The 13,563-nt window shown below is 42.0% G+C and overlaps 1 protein-coding gene across 11 annotated transcripts in view; it reads left to right on the top strand.

Moving 5' to 3' along the window:
• Positions 1-13,563, top strand: part of gtf2ird1 (GTF2I repeat domain containing 1) — a 209,625-nt gene that overhangs the window by 170,973 nt on the left and 25,089 nt on the right. For 10 of the 11 annotated variants that reach the window (XM_072589410.1, XM_072589413.1, XM_072589411.1 and 7 more), the window contains 2 exons: positions 3,612-3,659; positions 13,333-13,410. In XM_072589410.1, coding sequence (XP_072445511.1) covers positions 3,612-3,659; positions 13,333-13,410 — 126 coding nt within the window. Of the gene's footprint in view, positions 1-3,611; positions 3,660-13,332; positions 13,411-13,563 lie in introns of those variants that run through there. The other variant, XR_011963290.1, reaches the window with a different exon arrangement.

The following is a 13,563-nucleotide window of genomic DNA, read 5'->3' as shown; positions in this document are numbered from 1 at the left end:
CGGGTGCCTCTGGATTTCTGATCCCATGTATCTACTGCAGAAGGCAACATTGTTTTTTTAAAAAATGCATTTAACAGAACTTATTTCTTTGTTTTAAAAAAAACACAGGCAGAGCAACTCGCAGTTTCCTGACTCTGAATACAAGCCCAATAAATGGTGAAAACGATACAAAATCAGAAATTGCTGGAAAAACTCAGCAGGTCTGGCAGCATCTGTGGAGAGAAAGCAGAGTTAATGTTTCAATTTCAGTAACCCTTCTTTCAGAACTTCATTCTGAAACATTAACTCTTGCTTTCTCTCCACACATGCTGTCAGACCTGCTGGGTTCTTCCAGCAATTTCTGACTTTGTTTCTGATTTCCAGCATACACAGTTCTCTGGTATTATTTGTTTAGACACTAAGAATGAGCTGATTTGGCTATGAGATCTTGGGGAAACTGTTGAAATGAGCAGTTGTTCCAACGAGCAACTATTCCCAGTGACAGTTAATAACAAGTGAATACAGATTTCAAGGAATGAACAAAATTCTCACCACAATTCTTTTGCTATTACTGAATGAGTTATGATGATTTGCAATGGGTTGCCTGAAAGGATGGTGGGAACAGTTTCAAAGATAACTTGTAAAAGGAAATTGACAGGACTGAACTGAAAAGCCAGGAGAATGGAATGGGTTGCAGAGCAAGGAGCTGGCACTGACATTGGGTCAACCCAATGGTTCCTTGCGCTTTGCGATTCTGTATTCTCTTGTCTTTGTGGAATATTTCACGAGAGTTTTGAGAATTTCTTTGGGCCTTATTTTGTTGCTGACTAATTGTCCCAGACCTGAAGCATGTTTTAGTAACCATCCTCAAATCTGATGCATGCTCAATTAGCCAATCAGCATCCTTATTAACATAGGAGAAAGTGAGGACTGCAGATGCTTGGAGATCAGAGTCGGGAGTGTAGTGCTGGAAAAGCACAGCAGGTCAGGCAGCATCCGAGGAGCAGGAGAATTGATGTTTTGGGCATAAGCACTTAGATTCCTAATGAAGGGCTTATGCCTGAAACATCAATTCTCCTGCTCCTTGGATGCTGCCTGACCTGCTGTGCTTTTCCAGCACCACACTCTCCTTGTTAACATGACATGTATCTGTTTTCCATTGTCTAATGAAAATATGGCATAGAGTCATAGAGATGTACAGCATAGAAACAGACCCTTCAAGATATCCTAAATCTAGTCCCATTTGCCAGCATTCAGCCTATATCCCTCTAAGTCCTTCCTAATCAAATACCCATCCAGATGCCTTTTAAATGTTGTAATTGTACCAGCCTCCACTACTTCCTCTGACAGCTCATTCCATACATGCACCATCCTCTGCCTGAAAATGTTGCCCCTCACCTTAAACCTATGATATCTAATTTTGAACTCCCACACTTCTGGGAAAAGACCTTGGCTATTTACCCCATCCATGCCCCGCGTGATTTTACATGCCTCTATAATGTCACTCCTCAGTGTCAAACACTCCAGGGAAAAATGCCCCAGCCTATTCAGCCTCTCCCTATAGCTCAATTCTGCCAACGCCAGCAACATCCTTGTCAATCTTTTCTGAACCCTTTCAAGTTTCACAACCTCCTCCCTACAGAAGGGAGACCAGAAATGGGCGGCACGGTGGCACAGTGGTTAGCACTGCTGCCTCACAGCGCCAGAGACCCGGGTTCAATTCCCGCCTCAGGCGACTGACTGTGTGGAGTTTGCACGTTCTCCCCGTGTCTGCGTGGGTTTCCTCCGGGTGCTCCGGTTTCCTCCCACAGTCCCAAAGATGTGCAGGTCAGGTGAATTGGCCATTGCTAAATTGCCCGTAGTGTTAGGTAAGGGGTAGATGTAGATGTAGGGGTATGGGTGGGTTACGCTTCGGCGGGGCGGTGTGGACTTGTTGGGCCGAAGGGCCTGTTTCCACACTAAGTAATCTAATCTAATCTAAATGAATGCGGTATTCCAAAATGCCATGGCTTGTATTGATAGCACTAATCCCATTCCTTTGTCCATTACAAATCGTGAGAGGTTTGGTTGCCATTAAATATTTGTAGTGTCAGTTCATCCTACAAGAACTACACAAGAATTTGGGGGTTGTCTTATCTCCTTTCATTCTGGCTCCTCCCAAACCTCACCAGTGCTGGTACTCTCAGCCATGCCTTTAATTGGGCTTTTCTCAATGTCTCCAAGACAATCTCCTTACTTTCAACTTCAGAACTTCAGTTTGCTTAACTCACCACAGTTTGTGCCCTTTCCTGCACCAAGTCCTGATTCCTGCCCAACTGAAATTGCATCGATGCTTACTCAATAAACTAAATTTAACTAAAAGGTATTCGGTCCGCACAAGCATGTTGCTCAGTGCATTTCTAACAATAAGTCACTGTCAGGTGGGGTTTCTTTAATCCAATTGTGGGCACCTTTGACTGAAGCGAATTCCAAAAGCTTGCCAGTGCTCCTCAGGTCATGACTTCTTTCAGTGTCTAATAGGGAATGAGACCAGAATGGAATAAAACTTCACTTAGTTGTGTGAACGTTCTCTGGAACAGGATTCGTTTGGACCTTGTTTTATTTCCAGTAAGTTCCTTGAGCACAAACTCAGCGATCCTAGTCTGAGGTCAAAGCTGTTTCTACCTCCGTCTGAGAGAGGCACAATCTGAGTGCGATTAGCCCCAGTTAATGTGACACCCCTGGGAAGTCATGATTGTAAATCACTCCAAATTGCTTATCCGAGTTGGGTGAGTTGAAACCACACATGGAACATTGCATGGCAGCTCAGCAGAGATGAACTGGAAAACTGACTAAACCAGCCATCATTACATTGGATTGATTGATGAAGTGTCTAATCAGGTTCACCTTGAAGATGATTGAATATCATTGTATGGTGCATAATAATCCACTGAGTGAGACTGGCTCTCACTTTACTATGACATGGAGTTTGAATAAATGGATCGATCCTATATAGTGTCATAGAGATGTACAGCGCGGAAACAGACCCTTCGGTCCAACTCATCCATGCCGACCAGATATCCCAACCTAATCTAGTCCCACTTGCCAGCACCTGGCCCACATCCCTCCAAACCCTTCATATTCATATACCCATCCAGCTGCCTTTTAAATGCTGTAACTGTACCTGTCTCCACCACTTCCTCTGGCAGCTCATTCCATACATGTACCACCTTCTGCATGACAAAGTTGTCCCTTAGGTCTCTTTTATATCTTTCCCCTCTTGCCATAAACCTATGCCCTCTAGTTCTGGACTCGCCCACCCCAGGGAAAAGACCTTGTCTATTTGCCATATCCATACCCCTCATGATTTTGTAAACCTCTATAAGGTCACCCCTCAGCATCTGACACTCCAGGGAAAATGGCCCCAGCCTATTCTGCCTCTCCCTGTAATTGAAATCCTCCAACCCCGGCAACATCCTTGTAAATCTTTTCTGAACCCTTTCAAGTTTCATAACATCCTTTCGATCAGAGGGAGATCAGAAATATTAAAGTAAAATAACAGGAGCTGCATATTTTATTGTTTTTCTGATAGGGTTCTGCACTTGTAACTGAAATTGCATTTTTTTTAATTTTCTGCTTTCTCCAAATTCAAGCACCTAGAAGAATAACATCATTGGAAAAAGCATATGCTGCTTTACAGGGTAAGATCTTTATTCCCTTTATTGTATTTTGAGAGCTACACTTGCAGTCATCCAATGTACATGGGGCATTGCATCATATTTCTGCTGGCTCCTTTCATTGACAGCACAAAGGTCTCTCCATATGGGCTAAGGATTGCACTGTCTGGTACAACACACACAATGTTGTGGCCTTTCACAATCCTAAAGCCAAAGGTTCAATTTGTCATCACTGATGAATGATCACAGTCTCTCTAGTGATCTGTAAACAATATTGAAGCAGTTTTGTCACTTGCATTGAGTTTGAGTTTTATTTCAGCCAGTGAAGCAGAGAGTGTCTGAGCTTCAGAATTTAGTTTCAGGGTACACGGTTTCATGTATGTGTGTTTGGGCATTTGGATGGGGGTACTGTGGATAAACTGCTCAAAGACTTAGGAACGTGCTTACCTGTCACTGAGCAGGATGGGTCATTTTTTTTTTCCAGTGTGAAATAATCTTTTTCTCTTTGCAGATATTCTATAGTACTTCTGTCGTTGTCAGTCATTACGACAGCGAATGCATGCAATGGGGGTAAGATAGCATGATCATGAAAAATAGCAGCGACAGTCAGCCATTAGGTACCTCAAACCTACTGTGCCTTTCATGAAGCTCGTAGCTGATCTAACCGTGATTTATGTGCGGCACGGTGGCACAGTGGTTAGCACTGCTGCCTCACAGCGCCTCAGACCCGGGTTCAATTCCCACCTCAGGCGACTGACTGTGTGGAGTTTGCACGTTCTCCCCGTGTCTGCATGGGTTTCCTCCTGGTGCTCCGGTTTCCTCCCACACTCCAAAGATGTGCAGGTCAGGTGAGTTGGCCATGCTAAATTGCCCGTAGTATTAGGTAAGGGGTAAATGAAGGGGTATGGGTGGGTTGCGCTTCGGCGGGTCGGTGTGGACTTGTTGGGCCGAAGGGCCTGTTTCCACACTGTAATGTAATCTAAAAAATGTAATCTAATCTAATGTCCACTTTTTTCTACCTTGGCTCCTGCACCCCACCCTCCCATCACCAGTAACATTCCCCGAACAATAAAAGCCAACATTCAATTTGATTTCCTAATTGCTTGTTGTACCTGCTTGTTAATATGTACAAGGACACCTAGATCACTCTGTACTGTAGCATTCTGCAGCCTCTTTATATTGAAGTAATATTCTATTCTTGCTTCCAATGTGGGCAATCTTACATTTTCCCACATTATATTACATCTGCCAAATTCTTGTCCCCTCATTTAACCTATCTGTATTCCTTTGTGAACTCTTTGTATCCTCCTCACAAATTACTTTCCCAATGGTTTTGTATCATTGCCACATTTGACTGTGTTACACCCAACAAGACCATTACTGGCCCACAGCAGGTGGTGAAGGAACCAACAAGATGGAAAAACAACATACTTCATTTCATCCTTCCCAGTCTGCTAGTCAGGCTGCTTCTGTCTATGACACCATCAGTAAGAGTGGTCATTGCACAATGCCCATGGAAATAAAATTCCAACTTTACATTGAGAATACCCTCCAATGTGCTCTGTGGCTTTTCCATTGATCTTGCAACTCAAGATGGGACATCTATGAGGTGCTGGGTGATGACATCAGCAGCCAAATTGCACCTTAACACAATCTGCAACCTCATGGCCTGTCATATCCTCCATCAACAATTACCTTTTGAGACAAGTGATCAGCCCGAGTTCAATGAAGAGCATAAAAGAGACCATGAGAAGAAGCACCAGGCACTTGGTGCAGCTAAAAAACAGGACTACATGTCCAAGTGATTCCAGAAGTAATGGATCAGATCTCAGCTCAACAATCCTGCCACATCCATTTGTGAATTGGCGGAGGACAGTTAAAACGGGAGGACAAGGCTCCACAAATGTCCACATCCTCAGTGACAGGGGAGCCCAGCACATCAGTGTAAACAAATAAGGCTGAACATTTGCAACAATCTTCAGCCAGAAATGGTGAGTGGCTGATCCAGCTCAGCCTCCTCCAGACGTCCTTACTATCACAGATGGCAGTTTTCAGCCAATTGGATTCCTCTGTGATAAAGGCATGGGATTCTGCAAATAATGTGGGCCCTCTTGACATTCTGGCAATAGTACTGAAGAATTCTGTTCCAGAATGTGCAGCCCAAGAAAAGCCATTCCAGTACAACTGAATTCTACCAGACAATGTGGAAAATTGACCAGGTATGTTCTTGACACAAAAGCAGTACACCCAACATGCCCAATTACCACCCTATTGTCCACTCTCGATCATCAATAAATGACAGCAGGGTCATCATCAATACTATTACGCTTGACTTGCTTAGCAGTAACAATCTCTGACATCCAGTTTTAGTTCCGCCAGGCCCACTCAACTCTTGTTGTCTATATAGCCTTGGTTCAAACATGGACCAAAGAGCTAAATTCCAGAAGAGAGGTAAGAGTAACAGCCTTTGACATCAAGGCCACATTAGCTTGAGTGTAGCATTATGGAGCCCTAGTAAAAATGGAATTGTGGGAAGACTGGTCACAGACTGGAGTCATACCTAACACAAAGGAAGATGGTAGTGGTTGTCAGAGGTCAGCCATCTCAGCCTCAGGATATCTCCGCAGGATGGTGCCTGAGAACCAACCAACCTCAGCTGCTTCATCATTGACCTCTCCATAGTAAGGTCAGGAGTGGGGATGTTTGCTGGCAGTTGAATAATGTTCTGCACCATTCATGACTCTTCAGATAATGAAGCAGTCCATGTTCAAATACAGCAAGCCCTGGACAACATTCAAGTTTAGGCTGACAAGTGTCAAACAATATTCAAGTAACGTAAGTGCCAAGCTATGACAATTGCCGACAAGAGAGAATCGAGCCATTGCCCCTTGATATTCAATGGCATCACCATCATTGAATCCCCACTATCAGCATTCAGGTGTTTGTCATTGATCAGAAACTGAACTCTTTACTATCTGCAAGGTCTAATTCAAGAGTATGATGGAATATTCCCCAATTTCCTGGATGGGAGCAGCTCCAACAGCATACATGTAGCTCAACCTCATCCAGAACAACCAGCCTGCTTGATTGGCATTACATCCACAAACATTCAGTCCTTCTACCGCCAATACTGTACTCGGTAGTAGCATATGTACCAGATGCACTGCAAACTCACTAAGTTTCTAAAGAGACCACCTTCCATAGCCATAAGCACACTCACTGGGGGCACAGATACATGGGAACACAATCGTCTACAAGTTTCCCTCTAATCTACTCACCATCCAGACTGAGAAATATATCACTATTAGTTCAGTGTTGCTTTAGCAATGCTTTAGCAATCACTGTGGGTCTACTGAAATGAAATGGACTACAACAGCCATCTGCTCAAGGCCAATTAGGGGTTGGCAATAATTGCTGGTCCAGCCGTCAAAGCCCACATCTTCCATACAAAGATTAAATCATCCAAGGTTATTGCAGTATCTTTCTTACAAGCTTTTTTTTTTGTCATTTATACTTTGTGCTAGAGTGTTTGTTGACCCACATCACCAGCAACTTCCTTTTACCATTGTGTCTTACCTCCAAACTGATTCTGCATCTTGTTCCTCTGAGCCAAGATAATTTCACTCTTTTATTAATAGAACTACCTCACCAACTTCTTCCATTCCTGCAGTCCTTTCAAAACATCAGATACTTTAATATTCATCGTCCTGGCTGTGGTCACCTTGTAAGTCTCTGTAATGGCTATTATATTCTTAACATTTTTTATATTTGCACCATGAATTCATCCACTTCATTACGAATGTTCCAAGTGATACAATACAGGCTCTCACCCTCACCTGCAGAGAATGGTATCTATCTCCTGAATTATACTATCCCCGATTAAAAATTACATTGTGTTACTCTGCCTATTTGAATGGCCCCTGGCTCTAAGGAGCTATTGTCAATTTGCAGGCGGCACGGTGGCACAGTGGTTAGTACTGGTGCCTCACAGCGCCAGAGACCCGGGTTCAATTCCCACCTCAGGCGACTCTGTGTGGAGTTTGCACGTTCTCCCCGTGTCTGCGTGGGTTTCCTCTGGGTCCTCCGGTTTCCTCCCACAGTCCAAAGATGTGCAGGTCAGGTGAATTGGCCATGCTAAATTACCCATAGTGTTAGGTAAGGGGTAAATGTAGGGGTATAGGTGGGTTGCGCTTCGGCGGGTCGGTGTGGACTTGTTGGGCCGAAGGGACTGTTTCCACATTGTAAGTAATCTAATCTAATCTAAACCTTTTTGCTTTGTCCATACAAGCTACAAAAGCCATCAAAACTATTCCATACGTACAAAGGCTGAGGCTCCCTCACTGATACCTTCTTGATTGTCATACCTGTCTCACTGTTACACCCTCCTGCCCCAAACACTGGTTATATCTAATGTATAGGTACAGTGTCTCCAACCAGCAACCTCAGGACTGAGTCCACACTCGGATCGGTTCGAGCCGGGTTGGGTGGAGTTGAAGGTCAGTCACACCACTCAAAGTGTGGGTGAAAATAGACACATGAACCCTAATAGCTAGTACGGAATGCCACTGCACCAATGCAACACTGAGCTAAACATGAAGGCAAATGTATTTTACTGATTTAATAATAATTAAAATTCATGCTCTGCAGTCTTACATGTCCAGGTTTTCAATAGTGGGATTTAAGATGCTGTACCTGTCCCAAACTAAGAGATTTGACTGTCTCCTGGAAGAAAACATCCAGGCAACCTCCCACTCCCTGAAGCATTGCAGTGTCCCAAATTCAGATTTGAGCTCGTTAACTCTGTGGCAAAATTCCTTGAGCTGCAGACTGTTATTACAGACTTGGTTGCACTGGATCATAAAGGTACTCTGTAGTATCCTCATGCTGCAGCTGCAACACAGCATCTCTCCTGCCATCTTTATTGTGTTTTAATTCAATAAGTTTCAGATTTAAAAGAAATAAACAGTTAAAATTCATTCCATTTCTCACACAATTCCATTTACGGCACTAATGCAGGCTTAGATTTTGAAATCATTAGAGAAGCTCGTTATATGGGTACAGTACTTTCAGTATGAAATCCTTCCTCCTCTTTGGAAATGAGGTCTATCTCTCAATAACTTGCATTGCACAACCAGCTGGAAGGCAGGCTAGCATTTATTGGAAATGGATGATTTGAGGGGAGCACTATGGCTTGGTACAGCAAATTTTAGATGGTAGCTAAGCAACCAGGAGAAGACAGAGTGGAGGCCTATGCACTTTGCCTAAAGGGAAACCAGGCTAAGTGAGGCTGAACTGTCCTTAACAGTTAACCCAACTGTGACTTCTAATTATCTGTCTTGAATGGGCCTGTTGCTGTCCTGATAGTTGTAATATGGTGCAAAAATTTCAAAGAAATCCTCTATGAAGAAGATGAAGGTTCTATTGCATTTATTGATGAATTTCACACAGTGATTCAACATATCACTCAATGTGACACCTTGAAAATGGAAGAAATTATTTCTATTTTGTGGTCTATACCATACCTGAGGCGTAATCTGGAACCGGGGTAATGACTTCTATCGAAATATTATTTTGAATTTGCATCCATTCAGTCACCATCCCTTGCAGCTAGGAAAGCAAGCACCTTTGCCTTGGCCTCCTTCACAAAATTTCTTCAAAGGTTGTCCAGGGTAGTGAGATCTCTTGAAAAGGTAAAATCCTTTTGGATCTACACACACTATCAGCTTTCCAGGTTGTCACACTGCTTGTCGAGTGTGGGGTGCTGGAAAAGCGCAGCAGGTCGGGCAGCATCCAAGGAGCAAGAGAATCAACGTTTCGGGCATAGAAACGTCAATTCTCCTGCTCTTCGGATGCTGTCTGACCTGCTGTGCTTTTTCAGCACCATACTCTTGGCTCTGATCTCCAGCATCTGCAGTCCTCACTTTCTCCCTGTTACACTGCTTGTGTTACACTTCCAGGTTGTAGAAGCTGTCACTTTCGTGATTACTTGCCCTGCCTTGCCTTTCAGAATGGAGTTAAGGGCAGCTGGAACTTTCCTCAACGGACGCTGAGTTGGTTTCATGCTCTCATCTACTTCAATGTGATAATCACCCAGGAGATATCCAAAACGTATGCAAACATCTTTATAATCTTTTAGCATCTGTTCAGCAGTCAACGACTTAGATGCTTGAAAAGTGTCACAAATTTCTTTAGGCACATGTAAGATTAGCAGTCCAAGCTTTAGACTTGTTTTTGGGAAGAAGACTTAAATTTTGCATACTATCTGGAAACTCAGATATTCCATCTTCGATCTTTCCATTGCTTTGAACATTCTACTTTGATATCCTCTTGGAATGAGAATCATTCTATCATAAAGCCTCAACTTTATCTTTGAAGCCTTTGAGTTTAGATTACCGTCTGGAGGCAATTCTCACAAGCCTGTGAAGTTCATGATTTTGCACATAGCACCAACATCTATCATTGATACTGTCCTTCTGCAGCCACCATTTATCATCATTAAGCTAGATGGTGTCAATCTAGAATGATTCATCAGGATCCTCATTCAACATCTATCCAGCAACAATTTTCATAGTCTTGCTTTACTCCTTTAAAGCAAAATACTTGCATAGGAAGTGATTCAGCTTGTGGTAGTTTAAACATTGTTTGCCCCACACTTGGTGTGTTTCTTTGTTTTATTTTCCGTTGTGTCCTCTGTAACGTTTCCATCCTTGATCGATCTTATGTCTGTCCTGCAAATATTTCCTCATTTTTTTCCATTGTGTTACTTTGGTAGGCCTGGACCTGTCACTAAGGCCTTATGTGTTCTCCCATTAATACTCCCCAACTGATCATCAACAACCTCCTGAGCTTTTGCACATGTCAGTAGTTTTCTTGAGTGCATTTCTTTTCTCTTAGCAAATGTGCTGTTGTGGTGGAATCCTTTATTCTTAAGACCATTCCATCTCTGATGAGATCACCTTCACAAGAGTCAGCTTTTGTGCAGTGTTTCAAACTGACCAGTATTCTTCACTCTCCCTGAGCTCTGATTCTGAAAAGATATTGTTCATTAAATAACATTTAGTTAACAGTTTAAATGGATCTTTACGGTTGTCAATATTTCTCCAGTCTGACTTTTCTGCTCTTCAGACTGTCTGATGCAATACAATTTATAGCACCCTCTTCCCAGCACTGATTACAGAATCAATACTCATTTGTTTGGGTTTTCTATTCAGTTCTGCAACCATCTCATAGTTTTGCCATTGAGATTGGAAGAAGTTCCAATTCTGTCTCACATCACCTTTCATTTCCACAGCAAAAGGGACAGGAAAATTCAAAGTCAATCTGACCCACCCAGCAGTTCACAACGAGAGACTGCTGTTCTGTTTATTTATGGCTGCTTCTTACAGTTCTCAAAATCCCCACAATTCCAACTGTCCTTCCAGCATGTTCCATGTTTCGGTTTTAAGATTTTCTCTTTCTAAACCAAAAGCAAATATGAGAAGTCACATAACCATCGCAAGACATGGCATACCATATCCTTGCAAATACATTCTGCAGTCAAAGACTATCTCCAAATCTGGGGGTGAGGATGAAAAAGTCAAGCGCTCCAGAAATTTTTACCAACAATATCTGATCTTCACCAATAACCTGAACTGAGTTATAGCGCTGGTGAACTAAACATGGGAGTGAGAGGGGTGCAAAATAAGTCTGAAGGACGCAAAGCCTTAGATAACAAAGCAACATTTAGATTTAGGTCAATGAAGTCCAATATTGCAATTTAAAATCTATATAATGTCTTTAACAATGAGCCATGCCAAGCTAGTTCACAGAAGCATTATAGAGTAGGTTAGAATACAAACGACAGAAGAAGAAAATGGTAGATCAAGTCACTGGTCAAAGAGAGAAGGGTGCAGAGAGAGATAGCAACTGAAGACACAGCCACCAATGGTAGAGCAATTAAAATTGGTATACAGGAGGCTACAACAAAGTAACCTCATGGGGCATGAGGCAGTCGTGGTGGGATTTGAAAACATATACATGAATTAAGAGCCATTAAGTCCCTCAACCCTGCTCAGCCATTCAATAATCTTATAGCTAATCTGATTATAACCTCAAGTCCACATTTCTGCCTACTCTGATAACCTTTCAACCCCTTGTTTAATAAGAATCTATCTAGATCTACCTTAAAATATTCAAGGGATCTGCTTCCAGCACTTTTCAGGAGGAGAGTTCCAAAGACCCTCTGACAGAAAGCATTTTGCTTAATCTGTTTTAAATGGGTGACACCCTTGTTTTAAACAGTGACCCGTAGTTCTAGATTGTTCCATAAGTGGAAACAAACATGATCTCTACACCATGTTGTCAAGACCCCATGGAATCTTGCATGTTTCAATCAAGTCATTTCCTTCTGTGCAAACTCCAGCAGATATAAGCTGAGTCTGTCCAACCTTTTCTCATAGGATGATGTCCAATTCAGGTATGAATCTGGTAAACCTTTGAACTGCTTCCAACACATTGATATCCTTCCTTAGATAGGGTGACCAATACTGTACACAGTACAACAGATGTGATTGCACCAGTGCCCTTCAAAACCGAAGCATAACTTCGTACTTTTGTGTTCAATTCCCCTTAACAATATATGTTCAGTCTATTAGCTTTCCTAATTACAAACTATTTATGATTCATGGACTAAGACACCCAGACCCCTCTGCATCTCAGAGCTCTGTAAATGTTCACCATAGATGAGAAGTTTAATGCCTAATTGGGAACCAACATAGAGAAGCTAGGGCAGGGATAGCAGGGGAAAGGGGGACACAGCGAGTTTAGCCAGCAGCAAAGATTTGGATTACTTCAAAATTAAGGAGGGTAGAATTTCTGAGAGCAGACAGGAATCTTTTGTCCTATCTTATGTGTTGGAAGAAGGAACCCCGAAAAGAAAACAATACAAATGCTCCGTGACTGCATTATCCAATAAGTGATCAAGAAAATGGAACCTCTGAAAGTCGAAACATTGTTCCCAAAAAAACTAGCAGTAGTCCTTTTATCTCAGGAATGTCTTTGGGGAAAATAAAATACATTTTAACCCTTTATGTAGACTGTGTCAGGGGATTATTGGTGTATAAAGAGCACAGAGGGATAATTGATGTGAAAATGCAGTGAGGAATTTGTAGTTAGGTATCTCAGATATTGAAAGTTTGAAATAACTCTGGTCTATTCTTCTGCTCTGGAACTAAATATTAGGTATGTACAGCATTTTTGATACCACAACTATGCAAGTGCATTTGGTACGATTACTGCCTCCAATCTAATGTTTTCTCTCCATGTTTGTTAGTTTATTTGTCTGTAAATGATATATTTTAAAGTTAAACACATTTCAACAACACGTAGTACACAGAAAGGATTTGACACAGGAATAACAAGGCAGACAGATCAAATCCAGAAATGTTTTTAAAGGATTGTTAACATTGGGAGATAGGGCAAATTATCTTTCACTGGAAGAACTTTGTGGGTTTCTTTAATGTTCTGTGAGATGGGAAATTAAAAAATCTCCTTTTTCCAAGTTTATAGTTACAGGGTCTCAATCAGGCAGACAGAAGTCTCAAGATAGAGCTTTATAATTGTAATCCTATTGAGTTGACACAGTGTGATGAAGCTTACACATTGTCTCGTGACCACTTTGTTTGTTGTTTTAATATTTTGGTTATTTTTCACAATTTAGAGGATGAAGAGGCAAACAGACTTGGAGAGAAAGTTATACTCCGAGAGCAAGTGAAGGAATTATTCAATGAGAAATACGGTAGGTTTCCTCAGCATTCAGTATTGAGTTAAACATCTTTCCCTGTCTGAAATCCGTTTTCCAGTTCCAATGTTTGGTAATGTTATAATTATTGTTTTAGTGACCTTTTGAAATCTTGTTTATGCTTTTAATCTAGTTTTATTTGTAGCTTTG

This window comes from Chiloscyllium punctatum, chromosome 19 (genome assembly GCF_047496795.1).
Source record: "Chiloscyllium punctatum isolate Juve2018m chromosome 19, sChiPun1.3, whole genome shotgun sequence".
NCBI lineage: Eukaryota > Metazoa > Chordata > Chondrichthyes > Orectolobiformes > Hemiscylliidae > Chiloscyllium > Chiloscyllium punctatum.
Note: the sequence above shows the minus strand (reverse complement) of the source record. Positions and strands in the feature narration are given on the sequence as shown.